A 21880-nucleotide genomic window follows, 5' to 3' on the forward strand; every position below is an offset into this window, starting at 1 on the left:
AATGTTTTTCTGTATAAGTTTTATTTTAGGGAATTATGCTTCTAAATAGCAACACAGCCTTTCGCTGTAGGCAGCTCATAACTGTGCAGTAGGAGAGTGTCCTGCTCTGTCTCCTAAGCTCCCGTCTCCAGTACAGGAGAAAGTACTGTAGAATGTAATGTTATTCTCAGTGGTGTAACTAGAGTCCTTATGGTCCCAAGGCAAATTTCACAAAGCAAGTGACGTCATCACACCGCAGGTGCTAGGACGTCAGGCTGCTGACTTCAGCGTACTCATACCTCCGCGTCCTCATTCCTCAGCGTCTTTATGAGCCTAAGGCCGGATTAGCAAAAGCGTTGCGCATCTCGGACGTGAAAAACTGCAGGTGCATCCGTGCTCTGCGCTGTAGGATGCGATGTCACGCATCCCCAATAGATTAGAGTCTATGGAGGGATGCGTTTAGCGTGAAAAAATAAGACGTCCTATTTTCTCCAGGACCCTTCACACGGTCCGTTGAAACAACGGACGTGTGAAGAGCCACATTGAATTAAATAGGTCCGTGTGACGGCCGTTGTTTCAATGGCCGACACACTGATGTTTAACACGTTCGTGTAAATAAGGCCTAAGGCCTTATTCACACAAGCGTATTTCACATCCGTGTTACGCGCGTTAAAACAACGGACGTCACACGGACCTATGCAATTCAATGGGGCCATTTAGACATTGTGTTTTTCACGCAGCGTGCGTCCGTTGCGTGAAACTCACTACATGTCCTATACTTGTACGTTTTTTTCACATCACGCACCCATTGAAGTCACGGATAGCAAACGGACGCACATTCGTGTGCCATGCGTTTTTCACGCAACAGTTGTTAAAAAAAAATGACGAGAAAAAAACAAAAAACTGCTTCAGTTTATTTTGCTGATGTAAAAAAAGCGTGACACACGGATGACATACGCGTGTAAAAAATGCAGATGCGCACTGTACACGGATACCACACGAAACTGCAACACAGGAAAAACGCTGCCTTTTTTACGCGTGCAAAACAGACACGTTCATGTGAATAAGGCCTAAAACAGCCTAAAATAACAGCTAGTATTTCACTAAAGTACTTAAAAAAATAAAGAAACAGCATAACTTTTCATGATACATGAATGTAATTAATATTTGCTATAACCAGAATACCACTTTTAGATAAAAAACAATTTGCTCCTTATAAGTTTATGTTGCAGAAAATATATTTGAACTGCCTCACAAAGTTAATAAAAAGTGTAAGAACTACAAGTTCTCATACGATTCATCTGTTTGTGCGTGTCAGGAGCTTATTCATTTAAATATGAACCCCTTCCCACAAAATTACATCCATGTAGGTCATTGATTTCCTTTAGTAAACGCAAAAGGATGTACATGACAGTGATCGCAGTTAGTAATCTCTGATCCTGGCCGTTTAATACCTTAGATACCATGGTCTATATCAATCGCTGCATCTAAGCTGCTTGACAGAGGGAGGTTGCACCCTCTGTCAGCCCATCAGGTCACAAGGCGCTGATGGGTGTGCCATGGCAGTTGAAAGCCTAACAAAGGCCCCCTTAACCTGCCATGGCTATATGCCCATTTACACAGGCCAATAATCAGCCCATCAAGCATTCCAGATTATTGGCCTGTGTAAACATGGCAGCGATCAGCTGACCAACGTGCAAACGCTTGTTCGACAGCCGATCATACAATTTATGCAGCAACTGACATTTATGTGCTGCTGACAACAATATCATTGTTATCAGCAGCAAATCTCCCCGTCTAAATGGGATGTACTGCCGACAACCATGCAAACCAATAGGAACCGAACAATGGTATTAATGATCGTTTGTCGCCATAGAGTAAAGCATCGACCCCTGTAAAAGGGTCTGTTAACGAGCACTTGTTATATCATCAATCGGCGCTCGTTATGGGCAGAAATCTGCCCGTGTAAACTAACCTTTAAGGCTATGTTCACACGGGGTCTTTTGCCGAGTTTTTTGACGCGGAAACCGCGTCGCAAAACTCGGCAGAAACGGCCCGAGAACGCCTTCCATTGATTTCAATGGGAGGCGTCGGCGTCTTTTTCCCGCGAGCAGTAAAACTGCCTCGCGGGAAAAAGAAGCGACATGCCCTATCTTCGGGCGCTTCCGCCTCCGACCTCCCATTGACTTCAATGGGAGGCAGGAGAAAGCGTGTTTTATGCCCGCGGCGCTCAATGGCCGCGGGCGAAAAACGGCGCGATAATTGCTGTTCACACGGAGTATTTTGGGGGAGGAATATCTGCCTCAAAATTCCGTTTGGAACTTTGAGGCAGATATTCCTCCCCCAAAATACTCCGTGTGAACATAGCCTAAGACATGCCATAGGCATGGATTAATAGATTGCGTAGCAATTTATTACAGACAGGCCTTAATAAGTATTATATACTGTAAGTGATCAAAGGATTACTTTAAAAAAACCAAAACTAAAAAAATATTCGAATTTTGTTTAATAACTCCGTGTAGTATATACATACTGTATGTGAGACCCCAGATCTCTCTTACCTGTCAACTGAATACCCTCTATATGGGTGACAATATTGAAAATAAATAAATAAATAAAAAAATCCACAGGATATGTCATAAATGTAAGATATATGCGGGTCCCACCTCTGGGACCTGCACCTATCTCCAGAACGAGGCCCCTTAAAGCCCGTTCAGCCGCTCTGTGTTGGGGCTGAATGAGGGGAATTTTCGACCATGAAAAAGGTTATATGGTTGTAGCTTGCTGAACTACGCTGTTTCCACAAGCCCCATCGAACTGAATATTAGTTACGGAAAAAGCGTAGCTCGCATTCTGCGCTTCTTCCGTAACTGCCATTCACTACTATGGGAGTTACGGAAACAGCGTAGCTCAGCAAGCTGCGCGGTTTACGTAACTCACGACCATATAACCTTTTTCATGGTTGGAATTCGCCTCATTCAGCTCCAACACAGAGCGGCTGAACAGGGTTTAAGGGGCCCCGTTCTGTAGATAGGTGCGGGTCCCAGAGGTGGGACCCGCATCTATCTTACATTTATGACATATCCTCTGGATTTATTTATTTATTTTCAATATTGTCACCCATATAGAGGGTATTCAGTTGACAGGTAGGAGAGATCTGGGGTCTCGCATATGTATATACTACACTGAGTTATTAAACAAAATTATAATTTTTTTTATAGTGTTTTTTTTTTAACAGGATTCATGGTACTGATCGAATGCAATGGGTGATGATTCTATCATTTGATTACATTGTGCTGTTGCCTACTAATGCTGACTTTACTGTATCCTATTGTATTGTGCTATTGTTTATTATGCTGGCATCATTGAGGATTTAATTGTCATTATGTAAACTGGGTATTCATATCAGAATCTTAAGGCTATTGACATATTTTTTTTGTACCTAGTTATTTATGCGTGTCCAGTTTTGGACCGTTAAGCTAGCTATACACGTAACTCCTTGATTAGTTATAGGACCAGAAATAGATAATTATAAAAAGGCTTTTAGCACATAAATGAACATATGTACATTCAATACTATTTTGTGTCTTGCCTAGTACGCTACTTGCTTCAATTCGTCGCAAGTGGGTCACATATCCCCTGGCCATTAGGTGTTGGTGTATTTTGGTGTTAATCAATTCTTTCACTTTTCCATAGCCTTAATGCTATTCTCTTTGGTGTGATTCATATGATGTTATACGCACCTTGATTTTTTGTGCCGAGGAGCCTCGCACTCCACTTATGCGTGGAGTGGTGGCGCGGGTTTGTTCAGAGGCGCCTTGGCTCGCTATGCCACTCGGCGCCTGACTGGTGTGGTTGATATCCCTTCTGTGCACTGTGTGGGCACTGGGTTGTGGAGCATTCACTTATTTTTTATGTATTTATTTTTCCCATAGCTATAGATTTTGACTCACGGTGTGTGGTTCAGGTAAATATTTTTATTTAGTTTATACCTTGGACCATACTTCTAGACTTTGTAGTGTGCCAATTTATATTACTGCTTTTCCCTGGACTTTGTAGTACTTATCTTCTGGACTTTGTAGTACTTCTCGTCTGGATTTTGTGCCGATTTTTATTACAGCGCTTGCATTAAGTACTCCTCTGACATGCGTTTGGTTCCACGTTGATCCTGCTAACATTTCACACTTATTGTTTCACATGGGAGGCACAGACCTCTCTGCAATCCTGGTGGGGAATTGGGAATGGGACTGGGACTACCGCCTACAAGGCTATTTTTGTATACAAATCCTGAATTGTGTAGCCATATTTTGCAATGCATCATTATTTAAACAGGCCTTTTGCTACTAGGACCTCACCTTTGACAAAGCCAGCAACCCGGCAATACGCATGCGGTCTTTTGGTCCTCAGGGTGATATAGCCACCACCTTCTCCCTCTTTCACGGTTGTATTTTGATATACTTTATTAGTACATTGTATATGCATTTGTTTGATACCTTTGATTGTCATAGGGAGTTTTAACCTCATATATCGTTGCAGGGAGACATGTTTGTGTACATAGGGATATTTTTACCCGGGATTCATATCTCATACATTGTTTTCTATCTGATTAGTGGTGTATGCTATATAATCTGTCTTTTTCCCAAGAGTGATCGTTCTCTGGCCTAACCAGGGGCCAGGACTGGGGACACATTTATGTATTTTTAGATTTCGTCTGTTTGCTTTATATTTTGACATTTTTGTATTGTGATAATAAACTGATTTCATTCATATTTTGATGTGCAGTCTACTATACCGGTGTCCTTGTTTTGCACATTTTTTAAATGTTTATTGCAAACGTTGACTAGCAGTCTTCCAATATAAGGTTATGGCGCCCGCTACTCTCCTTATTGAGTGTAGAACTGGCAGCACATGTACACATTAATTTCCGATTTTCTTCACTGACCATTGCAGAGAAAATCACAGCATTCACTAGTTTGGTCTGATTCTCGCACTAGACTCCCCCATTCAAGTCAATCAGTTTTTAATGGTGGGTTGCAAGGAGATGCTGAAAAGAAAGCATAAAATACTGCCAGAGTAGCAAGTGTAGTGAAAACTTACGATCAGTGTTGCTACAATGACAGGAAAAAAACTGACACTGAAAGCACTCTGACACAATTTAAGGCCCCATACACACGACCGTGTTCGGTCTGTGATATATGGTCCGCATGTCGGCCACATGTCCCAGACCGAACACAGTGCAGGCAGCCGGGCTCCTAGCATTATATTTATCGATGACGCTAGGTGTCACTGCCTGTCCGCACTACTGTCCCGTACTGAAAACGTGATTACAGTATGGGACAGTTGTCCCGCAGCGAGGCAGTGACATCTAGCGTCATAGATAAGTATGATTCTAGGAGCCCGGCTCCCTGCACTGTGTTCGGTCTCCGACATGCGGATTGTATATCACGGACCGAACACTGTCGTGTGCATGGGGCCTAAGGCCCCATGCACACGAACGTGTTTTTGCAGCCGCAATTCACCCTCAAATCTGCGGGCGAATTAGGCCCCATTCATTTTAATGGGCCCATGCACACGACCGTGGTTTCCACAGTGCGTGTATTGCCCAGGAGCCTGGACCGCAAAAAGATAGGACATGTCCTATTACGGCCGTGTTTTGCGGTCTAGGCTCATATAAATTAATGCACGCGGCCATGTGCACGGCCCGTAATTTGCGGGCGGCCGCTGGTCACACTCCGCGGCCGTCTGAGCCGCAGATCATGGCCCGTGCACACCACTACGGTCGTGTGCATGAGGCCTAACTGCGTTTTTATTCGTGTTTCTCCTCTGCAAGCACTTCCTGGTTTCACTTTTTTTTCTCTGCTTTTCTTTAGCAACTCTTTCGTAAAAAATTTACAGTACACAAATGTCGACGACGTGCGGTCTGTTTCTTTCACATAGCTATAGACTGCAAAAACGGACCAGAATAGGAATTGCAGTGAATCTAGCAACAGATACGCCCTCCGTGAAAAAACTAGGATATGTGACTAGCCCCATTGAATTGCATGGTCAGTCTGCTGTTCATTGTTAAAAGTCCGCAGAGGACAAAACTGCTAAAAAATGCAGGCTACAAGTCATATAATTGCCGGAAATAGTGATATTCCTCATGTACATATGACAGCTTATTCTAAAAAGTCACCTGAAAAGTTAGGTACGCTTGAAAGGTTTTATTGAGTGAACACTGTATGTGAAAATCTAATGTGTGTGTGCAAATGTTCAGCATTCACATACCCCGCTGTATTTTGTATTTCTTTATTGGTAGTGTATTTATATTCTGTTTTTGATGCTTTCAGCAGAAATACTTGATCGGACTTCTCTCTGGCCCTCTATGTATTCATCGGCACAAACTTCAATCCAGCATGCCCATCAGCTTCAACTTTTCTCTCAACAGCATCTTATGCGACAACATGAACTGTACATGTTACTGCAGCAGCATGCAGCGCATTCTATAGATCTACATAAGGGTGCACTACTGGCTAATGTTGAGTCACAGAGAGCTGAACAATCAGATGTTCTAGATTTACAGAGAAATGTTCATCTTGACATCTTGGAGCTGCAGAGAAATGCACAATTGAAAGCCAAGGAATTCCCAAGGAAAACCCAGCACGATTCTCAACAATTTCACAGAAATGAGCAACTTACGGTAAGACCTTTGGTGTCATAGTTCCTATTTATAGTGGTGTTTGTCATTTTGTTTTATTTATTTCATCAATTTTCTTTAATCAGTTTTATTTACTGACTGGATTTCTTGGTCCCTTCTATCCTTTTGCGCAACAAAAACTGACAAGCGGTTACTACATAGTGAGCACGTTGAGGCAAATCATTCTGTAGGATGTTTCTGCTGGGAGATAGTAGCCATCCTTATAACCAAATCTTCTAGTGAGATGTCAAGTTGTTTCTTATTATTACGGTTTCTTTAACTATATAGTGTACGCCCTTATCCATTTTGGATCTATAGAAGAACTGACAGTTTGTTGTTTGTGCTGGACTGTCCGTCACCGGTATATATGGCATTGTTTAAATTTTATTTGAATCTTATCAATCCAATTATGCATCTCATATTAACCCGTTTCCGACCACCCATTGTCTTTTGACGGTGGGCGGTGCAGGTCCGGAGTCTACAGCAACGTCTCTTGGTGTTGCTGTAGAAAAGGCTTATGATCGCTCCAGTGAGTGCTCATGGTCTACCCAAGAGCTGTTAGGGTATGTGCACACGTAGTGACCAAAAACGTCTGAAAATCCAGAGCTGTTTTCAAGGGAAAACAGACCCTGCTTTTCAGACGTTTTTTGACCAACTCGCATTTTTTGTGGCGTTTTTCGCGCCTTTTCGCTGCGTTTTTTACGTCCGTTTTTGGAGCTGTTTTCATTGGAGTCTATGAGAAAACAGCTCCAAAAACGTCCAAAGAAGTGTCCTGCACTTCTTTTGACGAGGCTGTATTTTTACGCGTCGTCGTTTGACAGCTGTCAAACGACGACGCGTAAATAACAGGTCGTCTGCACAGTACGTCGGCAAACCCATTCAAATGAATGGGCAGATGTTTGCCGACGTATTGTAGCCCTATTTTCAGACGTAAAACGAGGCATTATACGCCTCGTTTACGTCTGAAAATAGGTCGTGTGAACCCAGCCTTACTAACCGCTCCTGACTGGGGGAACCATTCTGTAAGCCTGCTGTTAAGAAACACTATGTGTTATCCTCGCAGCGGCCTGTGTCATATTGATACACTATAATGTATTCGTATACAGGAATATGCTAATACATTATAAGTATAAAACATAATTGTTTAAGAGTTATCCCTTCATGGAATGAAAAAAAAAATGAACAACAAAAAAATAATAATAAGAATGTCCACAAAAAAAGTCATTATTTAGCATAAAATTAATTTTATGTCCATACATTACATAAATACAGAAAACCTACGCCTATTAGGTTATATACACGACCGTAATAACCTGAGGAATAAAACTAGTCATTTAGCGTTAAACGGGAACAGTATATATATATATATATATTTTAAAAAATGCCTAAAATCACTTTTTTCTATATTCATGCTGCAAAAATTACAGTAATTCATTTGTACCCTCAAACTGCGCAGGAGACAAAATAATATTTCTCCAGTGTGAAACAAGGCCTCATGTAGCCACGTCTAGGAAAGAATAAAAAAAGTTATGGCTGCTGAAAGGCAAAGAGGCAAAAATAAGAAAACTTAGCTGGTCATTAAGACCTTTTCAGGCATGTTCATTAGGGGGTTAAAGTCAGTGGTGGAATGGCAATATACTTTGCTAAGAATATTCCCGGTGGTCCGGCTGATCAGGGGCCGCTGTCCTGTACAGTGCTTTATACATCTGTATATGTGGGGACTGAACCGTGGTATAAAGCAATCCCCATGCACAGATGTATGCAGGAGTCTCCGGTCCACAGTCTCCTTGTTACTGTGACTGCAGGACCTTTAAAAAGGACCATCACATGATTTTGCAGTGGGCCTATGTATAAAAAAATTGCAATTCGTTGTTCCTTAGGGGGTGCCATATATATCACATTGTGTTCTGGTGCAGGATTTTAACTCTTTTGTAACCCGCTTGCACTAATGGATGTAAGTAAAACAATGTAAAAGTTATGTTACATTTATTTGGAGGGAGAAGTGGGCACAGCAAACGGAACAAAGTCTTCAGATTGGTGAGAAGGGTGGTGTGCCAAACTGAACATTTACCCCAGGTGCAGGAAAACCTAGCTATGCTTCTGCTATGATGTATGCTGGGTGTAATTCTCAGTATCTGTTTTTGCCCTGTGCATAGACACTGTGCAGTACCACTTCTATTGCCTGTATATAGTGAAATGGTAGAAAAAAGAAACTCCTTTGTGGGCCGCTCCTTGTGTTGTAGCATCTTTCAATGCTACAACACAAGGAGCGCCCCGCGAAAGAGTTTATTTTCTCTACCATTCCACTGATGACCAGACTATGGGAGAACCTCCAGCATAGAAACTGACTCTCAGAGTCCACTCCGGAGGCCTGCAAACTGTGCTGACACCGGGGTCAATTCGACCCGATTACGTCCTAAAGTTAAGTTGTGCAGATGATACTGCACAATTCCGCCAGGTGAGTCTATGCAGATCCACCATTTTCATTCCATTTATCCCCAACGTTATCATCTTAGAGGAGCGCCATCTCCTCCCTTTTTCTTTTTTTCTCTTGTAAGCATTGCCTGTATATAGACACTTTGCAGTACCATTTGTATTGTTTGTATATAGACACTGTGCAGTACCATTTGTATTGTTTGTATATAGACACTGTGCAGTACCACTTCTATTGCCTGTATATTAATACTGCACGGTAACACTTCTATTGCCTATACATAGAAATTTCTATTGCCTGTATATAGGCACTGCGCAGTTCCACTTCTATTGTTTGTATATAGACACTGCACAGTACCACTTATATTACCTGTATATTAATACTGCGTAGTACCACTTCTATTGCTTGTATATAGACACTGCGCAGTACAACTTCTCTTGCCTGTATAGAGACACTTCTCACTACCACTTCTATTGCCAGTACATAGGTACTTCACAGTACCACTTCTAATGCCTGTATATAGGCAATGCACACTTATCTTGCCCTATATATAGACACTGCAAAGCACCTGGGTGTAATTCTTAGTATCTGCACTTAAGCTTTATATATACGGACACTTCACAGTATCACTTTTTTGTCCTGTATGCTGGGTGTTATTCTCAGTAGCTGCTCATATATGGACACTGCACAGTACCACTTTCATGTCCTGTATGCTGGGTGTTATTCTCAGTATCTGCTATTGATCTGTATATATGGAGGGTGCACAGTACTGTGTGTAAGTAAGCAGTCGTGTGTAAAATATGGAAAGGTGTAGTATAGGGAGCTCGGCATTTTACCAGACAAAATAGCACAGCATGCTTCACTATTTTGGTCACTTTTTTTTTCTGCAATGGAAGCTTCTAAGGCTTCTTTTACACCATAGTATTTATCACTTTACTGTATGTGGCAGAAAAGCTTCTGGCGCATACGATAAATTGATCCATAGTCCCCCCCCATACACCCAACGAAGGCTAAAAATGCCTCCGTTTCGGTGGAATCTGGCATATTTATAGATTTTTTAAAGCATGGAATAGCTTAGAAGCCTGCGCTATTCCATGCATATGTATGTGGCGGCGGTTAACTGTGCAGGGTGTCTGCCCTTCTCTCCCCGTTGCCGATCATTGGCCCATAGACCGCTGATTACGGCAATTAACCCCTTAGATGTGGCAGTCGATTGTGATCGCCACATTTAACAGCATGTGGGGGCTGGCGTTCCTTGTCACGGCAGCCGGAGGCCAGATAATGGCCTCCGGGTTCCATGTGCGGAAGCCTTGGAGGAGCAGCTGGAGGCTGGTCCTCATAGGCTTCCTGTCAGAGTGACTGTCATGTCACAATGACAGTTAGAATACGTAGGTAGTGTAATGTATTCCAGCAGCGATCAGAGCTGCAAGTCTAAATGTCCCCTAGTGGGACAAGTAAAAAAAAGATAAAAATGTTTTTAAAAAGTGTAAAAATAAAAGTTACATAAACAAAAAATGCTTTTTTTCCTATAAGAAGTCTTTTATTATAGGAAAAAAAAAATACATAAAAAAGTACACATATTTAGTATCACCGCGTTTGTAACGACCCCAACTATAAAACTATAATATTATTTTTCCCGCACGGTGAACACCCCAAAAAAATGAGTAAAAAAACAATGCTAGAACAACTGATTTTTGGTCACCACCCCTCTCAAAATATACAATAAAAAGTGATCAAAAAGTCGCCAAAATTACAGCTGACTCCCGACACTAACAGACAGGAACAGCGATCGTGCTGTTACAGGAGCCTGTAAAAATGACAATATCTACTGATTGCTGGTCCCCTACAGGGACTAATAAAATGTTTAAAAACAAAAGTAAATAGTTATTATTAGTGGAAAAAACGTAATAAATATTTAAAGTCCAAAAAAAACAAAACTTTTCACATTTTTTTCTCTAAAGTAATGTAAAAAAAAATAAAAACACACAATTGGTATCGCTGTGTCTGTAATAGGGATGCACGATGCATCAAAACTTCGATACGGTTTCGGTACCGTGCACCCTCAAACGGTTCAATACCGTTAATTCATGTATTTCGATACGAAGCTGTGTGGCCGCACAGCTCAGTATTGTAACACATGAATGTAGTTAAAGCGGGGCTGTGGCTGTTTAATTATCGTAAAACTTGTCAAGTCAATGCTTAACATCACATGAGGTCAAAGGATAAGAGATGGTCATTACACCCAAAGAAAAGGGAAAACATCTGAAACCAGTTATTTAACAGTGCGCGTGATCAGCATGTGGTGATGCGGCCGGCGCTGCCCTAATGAGCGCCGGCACTGAAGACAGAACATGGCGGAAGCACTGCAAAACACCCCGATGTTCTATCTTCAGTGTCTGCGCCACGGCTCATTAGTTTAGTGCTGGTCACATCACCTCATGCTGACCGCGCACACACACTTATTGTTAGGAGCGGGGCAATGGCTGTATTACACAGCCGCTCCCCCGCTCTAACGGCGGAGAGGAGAGAAACCTCTCATCTCTGCTGCTTTTCTCATGAATGCTGCGATCAAAGCTGACCACAGCATTCTGGGGAACATGAGAAGGGGGGGGATGCGCTTTGGATCGCATCACAGGGAATTCCTGTGACGCGATCGAGAGCCATACCATATATGGGCAGACAGCCCAGGGTCCATTGAAGGACCCCAGGGCTGTCTGACCATATTTCCTCTTGTTAGGGCATACCTAAGTATGTCCTAACAACGGCCTGTGTACTATTAGTACACAGGCTAATGTACTGGCATATAGATATATGCCAGTACATTGAAGTTTAAAATGAAAAATAAAGTAATGTTAAATAAAAAAAACAAACACACACACACATTACAATAAACATTAAAATAAGTCTCAATACATTAAATATACATGCTGTCACGTTGGGTTTGTGAACCCACTGGGCCGTAACGCCTTGGCGGTATGGCAGCTGGCCAACAGGGCGCAGGTCACAGCCCACAGTTCGTATAAGGTACCTGTGGCAACTCGGACAGAAGCAAGGCAGGCTCGGCTGGGACTAGGCAGCGGGTAGACGTCAGGTGTGTAGCAGCAGGACAGGCGTAGATACAGCACAGCATGACTACAGCTCAACATGATACTAGACCAGGATAGCACGGGAACACTAGGAGACCATTTGCTTAGACAAACTAGGATATGACAAACAACGCTCAGGCAAGGATCAGAATGGCAGAGGCCTTCTTATAGTCCAGGAAATCATGTGAGTTGATGATGATGATTGTTTTCATGTGCACGCACTGGCCCTTTAAGAGCGGGCACGAGCGTGTGCACGCACCCTACGGAACACAGCGGACCGGAGTGGAAGTGAGTGCTGGCGTCTCTTAGGAAGGAGATGGGGACCAGCGCTCATAGATCCATGGTTGCGGGCGTCGGGAGGTAAGTAAACCGGTTGGCCCGTGGCCATGGACAGTACACACATATTCGGTATCGTCGCGACCGTAATAACACATTTATAGCGTCATAAAATAGCTGTTATAAAATAAAAGACTGCTTTCTTTCACTTAATAGATCGTGCCTCACATTATTATGAATTTTGAACCTCCATGTGCCTCACATTAATAGTAATTAATCCCATAATGTACTTCACACATTAACCCAATGTTGTCCATTATGACTGAGAAACATGATGGAATTAATTACCATGTGAGGCACATGGAGGTTCAAAATTCATCACACCTCGCGCCTCACATCAGAAAATGCAAGAACTTTTTTTTTTATTGTTGTTGGCAAAAGTGTTGTTTTGGTATCGAGTATCGCAATACCAGTGCGTCCGCATACCCAATAGTAGTAACAGTGCGCACAGGCTATGGACCCCACTGGACAACCTCTGCCTGAACCTATTCTTTCTATCATCAAACCTCTGAGGCTACAGATAGGAGTTCCCCATTCCGAACTAATATCTTTTTATATCCTATCCAAAAGCTATTAACCCCATCCTGCTGATCCTCTCTCCTTGCCGGAAACCCAGGCCATGTCGGAGTATGTCAAGAAGAACCTGGAGAGGGGGTTCATCAGGAAGTTTACTTAATTATTCTTTGTGGAGAAAAAGGATGGGTCACTCCGACCATGCATTGATTACCGTGAGTTAAACCAAATTACGGTCAAAAACTATACCTTGCCGCTTATCTCTGAGTTCAACAGGATTCGTGGAGCCAAGGTTCTCACTGAGCTGGATCTACGCGGTCACTATTGCGGATACGGATCAGGTTATAGGCACCCTGTTACCTGATCCGTATTTGCAAGGGTGACAAATGGAAAACCGCATTTAAAACCACAGATGGTCACTACGAGTATCTCGTAATACCCTTTGGACTGTGTAATGCTCTAACAGTGTTTCAAAAATGTATAAATTACATCTTGTGTGATCTTCTGTATGTCTGTGTGGTGGTTTATCTGCACAACATCTTGATCTCATCTCATCTGGCGACGCATCGGAAGCATGTACGCCAAGTCCTGTTGCGTTTAGGGGGGGGGGGGACAGCTTATACTCTAAACTCGAGAAGTGGGTATTTGAAAATAAATCCTTGCCCTTCCTGGGCTGTAATATCTCTGATCGTGGTCTTCAAATGGATCCGGAGAAAGTGAAGTCCGTCCTTGGAGTGGCCACGTCCTCAAGGCCTCCGAGCTATACAGAGAATTCTTGGATCCGCTAATTTTTAATAGTCAGTTCATCCCGAATTTCTTGTCCCTTACTGCTCCTATCTCCGCTCTTACCAAGAAGGGAGTGAACGCTAAGGACTAGACCCCTGAGGCAGATTCGGCATTCTCAAACCTCAACCTTCCGCCTCTGTTCTTCATCATCCTGATGTGACTCGACAGTTTTCCTTGGAGGTTGACACCTCTTCCGTTGGTGCTCGAGCATTCCTTTTTCATAAGAATTTGAAGGGTAAGGCAGTATCATGTGGATTCTTCTCCAAACTCTTCTCTCCTGCTGAGCACAACTACTCCATTGGGGACAGGGAATTATTCACTGTCAAGTTGGCCTTGGAAGAGTGGAGAAACCTGCTGGAGGGTGCTGCTCTTCCCATCATGATCTTCACAGATCACTAAAGTCGTACTTATTTGCAGTCTGCACAGCAACTGAACCCTAGTCAAGCCAGATGGTTGCTGTTCTTCACCAGATTTTGATTCCTTCTTCATTTCCACCCTGTGGACAGAAACTTTATGGCCGATGCCCTTTCCCTGGTCAACCCTCTACAGATCAGGGACATTCCCCTTGGAAAGATTCTTGTCCCGCCCTGCTGACAGGAAAAGGATTCTCTGCTGGGGGCATAATTTTAAACTGGCTGGGCACTCTGGTGTCCGTAAGACTCAGGACTTTATTGCTCGTCATTATTGGTGGTCTAAAGATATCTTTGGCTATGTTTCCTCCTGTGCTAACCTTGCCCTAAAAAAATCTTCTCATTCCAAAGCTGCTGGTCCGCTCCAACCTCTGCAGGTGCCTGATGCTTCCTGGCAACACATCACCATGGACTTTATCATTGATCTCCCCCTTCTGCTGGATGTACTACTGTCTGGGTCGTGATGGATCATTTTTGCAAGATGGCACATTTCATTCTTTTAACTGGTTTTCCCTCAGCTCCTCGTCTGGCAAGTTTGTTCATCAGCACATCTTTCGTCTGCACGGACTACCCCTCTATATTGTTTCTGACCAGGGTGTACATGTCACTTCTAAGTTCTGGAGAGCTCTATGTAGACTTTTAGGGTATGTGCACACACACTAATTACGTCCGTAATTGACGGACGTATTTCGGCCGCAAGTACCGGACAGAACACAGTGCATGGAGCCGGGCTCCTAGCATCATACTTATGTACGATGCTAGGAGTTCCCTGCCTCGCTGCAGGACAACTGTCCTGTACTGTAATCATGTTTTCAGTACGGGACAGTTGTCCTGCAGCGAGGCAGGGACTCCTAGCATCGTACATAAGTATGATGCTAGGAGCCCGGCTCCCTGCACTGTGTTCGGTCCGGTACTTGCGGCCGAAATACGTCCGTCAATTACGGACGTAATTAGTGTGTGTGCACATACCCTTAGATGTGAAGCTGGACTTTTCTTCTGCTTATCACCCACAGTCTACCGGTCAAGTTGAAAGGATCAACCAAAATAGTAGAACATTATCTTCATCATTTTGTTTCAGTTCAACACGACAATTGGATACAGCTTCTGCCTTGAGCTGAATTCTCATACAATAATCATACAAGGGAGTCTACTGCTTCTTCTTCGTACTTCATTGTATACAGTCAGCATACACGAGTTCCTCTTCCTGTGCCAGCGATGTCTCAAGTGCCTGCAGCCAATTCTTCCTTCGGGAGTTTCCTTCACATCTGGCAGCAAACCATGTCTGCGATTCTTCATGCAGTTGATCGCATGAAAAGATATGCCGATAGGAAAAGAAAAATCAAAGTCTGGCTGTCTTAAAAAAATAAATAAATAATGAGTCTAGAGATCCCTTCCCACAAAATTTTCTCCCATGTTCCTCAGGCCCTTCGAGGTTTTACAACAAATTAACTTTGTGTCCTATAAGCTTCGGCTGCCTCCTACCCTCAAAATTCCCAACTTGTTCCATGTGTCCCTCCTAAAGTCTGTGGTCCTGAACCATTCCAGAAAATCTCCTGGTTCTGCAGTTGTTCCCAGCGATTCTTTTGACATTTTTGAGGTGAAGATTTTTTAGTGAAGGTACCTCGTTCTGCAGCCGCTCGCTCTAATTGCAACACTTAGATAGATAGAACTTTGCTATCCACAGATATCCTTCAGGCATTGTGCCTTTGAGTTCACTCTCTAGCAGCTCGCATTGACTATTTTAATATATGTAGTTCGTCCAATTGCTTACAATAGCATTAATAAAAAAATTCTAATTTTATTTAGTTTCTCTTATAGGTAGTTGGGAAATAAGGGCTTCGCTTGCCTTTGGGCATTTACAGTGAAGGAAATAAGTATTTGATCCCTTGCTGATTTTGTAAGTTTGCCCACTGTCAAAGACATGAACAGTTTATCATTTTTAGGCTAGGTTAATTTTAACAGTGAGAGATAGATTATATTAAAAAAAAAAACAGAAGATCACATAGTCAAAATTATTTATATTTATTTGCATTGTGCACAGATAAATAAGTATTTGATCCCCTACCAACCATTAAGAGTTCAGCCTCCTCCAGACCAGTTACACGCTCCAAATCAACTTGGTGCCTGCATTAAAGACAGCTGTCTTAAATGGTCACCTGTATAAAAGACTCCTGTCCACAGACTCAATTAATCAGTCTGACTCTAACCTCTACAACATGGGCAAGACCAAAGAGCTTTCTAAGGATGTCAGGGACAAGATCATAGACCTGCACAAGGCTGGAATGGGCTACAAAACCATAAGTAAGACACTGGGTGAGAAGGAGACAACTGTTGGTGCAATAGTAAGAAAATGGAAGACATACAAAATGACTGTCAATCGACATCGATCTGGGGCTCCATGCAAAATCTCACCTCGTGGGGTATCCTTGATCCTGAGGAAGGTGAGAGCTCAGCCGAAAACTACATGGGGGGAACTTGTTAATGATCTCAAGGCAGCTGGGACCACAGTCACCAAGAAAACCACTGGTAACACATTACGCCGTAATGGATTAAAATCCTGCAGTGCCCGCAAGGTCCGCCTGCTCAAGAAGGCACATGTACAGGCCCGTCTGAAGTTTGCAAATGAACATCTGGATGATTCTGAGAGTGATTGGGAGAAGGTGCTGTGGTCAGATGAGACTAAAATTGAGCTCTTTGGCATTAACTCAACTCGCCGTGTTTGGAGGAAGAGAAATGCTGCCTAAAGAACACCGTCCCCACTGTCAAGCATGGAGGTGGAAACATTATGTTTTGGGGGTGTTTCTCTGCTAAGGGCACAGGACTACTTCACCGCATCAATGGGAGAATGGATGGAGCCATTTACCGTCAAATCCTGAGTGACAACCTCCTTCCCTCCACTAGGACATTAAAAATGGCTCGTGGCTGGGTCTTCCAGCACGACAATGACCCGAAACATACAGCCAAGGCAACAAAGGAGTGGCTCAAAAAGAAGCACATTAAGGTCACGGAGTGGCCTAGCCAGTCTCCAGACCTTAATCCCATCGAAAACTTATGGAGGGAGCTGAAGATCCGAGTTGCCAAGCGACAGCCTCGAAATCTTAATGATTTATAGATGATCTGCAAAGAGGAGTGGGCCAAAATTCCATCTAACATGTGTGCAAACCTCATCATCAACTACAAAAAATGTCTGACTGCTGTGCTTGCCAACAAGTGTTTTGCCACCAAGTATTAAGTCTGGTTTGCCAAAGGGATCAAATACTTATTTCTCTGTGCACAATGCAAATAAATATATATAATTTTGACAATGTGATTTTCAGTTTTTTTTTAAATATAATCTATCTCTCACTGGTAAAATTGACCTAGCTTAAAAATTCCAGACTGTTCATGTCTTTGACAGTGGGCAAACTTACAAAATCAGCAAGGGATCAAATACTTATTTCCTTCACTGTAGTTAATAGTAAGAGACTTTGGTTTATCACTCCGACAGATGGCTAAACGCCTAAACTGAGATGTCAGCACTGTTCAACGTTGCCGGTCACGGAGGTTGGGAGAACATCTATGAACGGGAATAGCAGCAAGAGGTGCACGGAGGCGAAACTCTGTAAGAACAGATTGTCTAAATGGAAGACTGGTGCATAGTGATCCATTCTGTACTGCAAGTGAAATTGGATGTCACATCCCAAGCTTAGGGCGGCAACCAGTGTCGACACAAACCATCAGAAGGCGTTTGCTCAACATTGGGCTACGAGCAAAAAGTCCAGCTACAGATGTTCCATTTACCACACTCCTCTGCTCTCAAAGGCTATCATGGTGCACAGAAAGATAGCAATGGAGGCTGGAATGGAGACCACGTGGGCAACGCCATTAAGAGGCCTTCACAGGGGAACGTCACACCGGTCCTACTCCGAGGATTATGGTGCGGCGTGAAAAAATGTACGGTAGCCGGTCCCTTCTAGTCTTCATTTTAAGTACACTAACTGCTCGGCATTACATTGATTTGGTCGTGGAACCAGTGGTGTGGCCATTTCTCCAAAGTATCCCAGAAGCCGTATGTCAACAGAACAATGCCAGGCCGCATGTTGTTTGTGCTATTGCTTGCTGTCTGCGTGGCCTAAACGTGCTACCATGGCCTGCAGTGTCTCCGGACTTGTCTCTCATCGAGCACATCTGGGACGTCATTGGTCGGCAATTGCTGACAGCAGCCAATCTTGATGATTTATGTGCCCAAGTGCATTCAGCGTGGCATAGCATTCCTCGGACTACCATGAATAATCTGATTGATAGCATGTCAAGGCGTGTAAGTGCATGTATTTCCGTGTGTGGCGCACATACTCGATACTGAATAAATTAAGATGTTTGGCAAATTTTATTTCCATTTTCTTTAAAATCATTTTTATATCCTTAACCTGTCTATTTCCACAATTCCACAGCTTTTTCTTCTTAGTGTTGCAAATTCAATGTTGAGGATTGTATATATGGAAAAAGGGAAATCAGAGGATTAGATATGAAACATTACAACTCAGGAAAGAAGAGGGCGGGGTAGCAGTTCCTAACCCACGGATCTATTTCCTAAATCCCAACTTCAACATCTTAGGGTTTGTATCATAGATAATAATTCGGGTCCCTTTTGGAGAAATTGCTTACTTGACTTGCATGTGTCAATTACCTGACTGTATGTCTCATGGTAAAAATATGCAATAAAGCAAAGCAAATTCTTGCTTTATTGCTCCACTTTGTATAGATGATACAATAACTTTCAACAACTCAGAGAGGAATTTGCCTTATACCCTAGTACGTTATATTAATACTTAAAGTTCTGACATGAATGTACTAAACAGAAAGCGTCATCACATCTTTCTGCAGCGAACTCTATCTTATCTACTATGAGTTCTAGTCAAGAAAGTAAATCAAGTGTAATTTAAAATTTTTATAAGCTTTTCTTATTTGATTTTTTTTTTAAATATTCACCTGCCATTAAAAATAAAGTGGAACAGGACACGGGAGATAAAAGATGAGCAATGGATTCTTTCCTGTGCTCCAAGTGTATTTAATGTACAAGATGTAAAGAACACCACTATTTATCCAGAAGATTGGAGTATGCTGTTAAGCGAACTGTCTGAGATGTGGAGTTGCACCAGCCAATCTCTTACATATGATTTGGGCGTTTACCATTGGATCAATTCTAGAATGACATACTATACAGCTTTCCAGATACGTGTTCCCGCCTCTCCTTTATTATGTGTCGTTGGCTGTGTTGATGACATTCTAGGGGATAAATATATATACAAATTACTGTTGTATTCATATCGGGCAAAAACAATTATAGCAGCCCATTGGATCAATAGCAGCAATCCCCGCCATTAGGGAAAAATGAACAATACTGGTGTATACAAGAAATAAAATGTCTTGATGAAATTTGAGAAAAAATTTGGGCCGTCAATTGAGAATTTCACGGGGTCTCGCCATATCTTCTTAGTTGAGCTGTGGAGCCTACTATTGACATTGCACACTTCTAATACATTGTACAAGTGTGCAGTATACGGCATATCACTGGTGTATATGTAATGACCCTTATGGATGTTGTCTGTACCAATGCACAATTGAGTACTTTTTGTATTACCTTGGAACAGTATGTTTTACAGCTTTTTGGACCAAGGGGCTGGTGGGAGGGCTGGGTTGGGTATATATTTTGTACCCTTTGTTAATTGTTGTTAAATCTTTGAGTAAAAAATGAATCTGATAAAAAACAAAAAGAACATAGTTTTGTGCCCTCAGTGCCCCAATGCTCATTTCGCCACAGCTTTGTCAGGAGACATGCAAAAACTGTGCATTCCATTAAAGTGTAGTGTCTAATGTTGGATTAAAGTGGGATTAAATTGTATTAGTTAGCAGAGGTCCTTAACCCCTTCAGAAAACAGCCTGTTTTGGCCTATTTGTTTCAGGCTTTTCGTTCCCTTCTGCGGAAAGTTATTATCCCCATAGCAAGAACCCCCCAATGTTTTCTTCATTTTGCAGTGGGTTCTCTACATTGGGTTCTCTACATTTTCAATTTGTTGATCTCCTAGCTAATCTAATAGGCGCTGCCACACTGATAATGGTAGTGAAAATTGTGTCCCAAAAAGTTTCTTATTTGAACTCCTTCCCAACCACCCACCGTCTTTTGACAGCAGGCGGTGCAGGTCCCCAGTCTACAACGACGTCTTTTGGCATCGTGTAGATGAGGCTGATGAGCGTTCGTGTGAGCGCTCATCCTCTAAGCAGGAGCTGTAACGAACATCTCCTGATCTCAGAGCAGCCTCCTGAACACAGCTGTGGTCGGAAAACATTCGGACCTCAGCTGTTTAACACTTTGATCACCGCGGTCCAGGACCACGGTATGATCAAAGGGAATTCCCCTCTTTGATCGCATCACCGGGATTCCGGTGATGCTATCAAACACCAGGGAATCCCTCTGCATACAGCCCTGTGGACCTACAAAGGACCCCAGGGCTGTCTGTTCCGTTTGCCTGCTTTTTGGGCACACTATGTGCTGCCCTAACAGCAGCCTGTGTCATAGTGACACAGTGTAATGTATTAGCATACAGGAGTATGCTAATACATTATAAGTAAAAAATAAAGTTATAAATAAAGTTATTTTTTAATGGGATTAAAAAAAAAAAGTAACAAAAAAAATAAATACAGACAAAAAGTCCCAAAAAAAAAGCCATTATTTTGCATAAAATATATTTTATTGCTTCCACATTACATAAAAACAAAAAACCTACACATATTAGGTATCTACACGACTGTAATAACCTGACAAATTAATTGAACATGTTATTTAGCTTGAGACGTGAATGGGATAAAAAATAAAGAAAAACAATGCCGAGAATCGCTTTTACCTATATTCACAGCGCAAAAAAAAATTGCCCCAATTGCCGTGGAAAAAAAAATACTATTTCTCTCGCATAAAACAAGGCCTCATACAGCCACGTCAATGAAAAAATAAAAAAGTTATGGCTGCTGAAAGGCAAAGAGGCAAAAACAGAAAACTTTAGCTGGTCATTAAGGTCTTTTCAGGCCCGGTCATTAAGGTGTTAAAAGTTATGAGCTTCTTTCTAAATATGCAAATGAGGCTAAACTAGACAAGTCGGTGTCAACACCAGCGATTCTCCTATCAGTATGAAGCTGCTTCACACACAGTGTGAAGCTAGAGGGAAGGGGATCACTTAAAATAGCCATATCTCGGGCTGTATACCACCTAAAATAGTGGTTCTGATGGCATATGAAAGAATAAATTCTAATCTTTCATCTGCAGCGAGTCGCTGTGAAACAACTGTAGGTATCACCAGTTGAAAACACTGTCGGGAATGGAAGCTGCATACTACTGTTTATGATCACGCTGTGTTGCTGAAATTGACAGTTCTCCGTATAATTATGAAGAGCAAAATAAATATAGATCCGGAGTTTGTAAATAGAAAATATAACTTTTACTGTGTTTCTTTTAACCCCTTAGTGACCAGCCCATTTTAGGCCCTAATGACCAAGCTATTTTATTCGTTTTTCCATAGTCGCATTCAAAGAGCTATAACTTTTTTTGTCTACATAGCTGTATGAGGACTTGTTTTTTGTGGGATTAGTTGTACTTTTTAATAGCACCATTTTAGTGTACATATAATTT

At 42.3% G+C, this 21880-nt stretch overlaps 1 protein-coding gene across 1 annotated transcript in view; it reads left to right on the forward strand.

Annotated features, from left to right (window-relative positions):
* TNRC18 (trinucleotide repeat containing 18) overlaps positions 1 to 21880 on the forward strand; it is a 778682-nt gene that overhangs the window by 361662 nt on the left and 395140 nt on the right. The window contains exon 8 of the mRNA XM_075831538.1: positions 6309 to 6658. Within this exon, the coding sequence (XP_075687653.1) occupies positions 6309 to 6658 (350 nt within the window). The remainder of the gene's footprint in view (positions 1 to 6308; positions 6659 to 21880) is intronic.

The sequence above is a fragment of the Rhinoderma darwinii genome, chromosome 6 (genome assembly GCF_050947455.1).
Source record: "Rhinoderma darwinii isolate aRhiDar2 chromosome 6, aRhiDar2.hap1, whole genome shotgun sequence".
NCBI classification, from domain to species: Eukaryota; Metazoa; Chordata; class Amphibia; order Anura; family Rhinodermatidae; genus Rhinoderma; species Rhinoderma darwinii.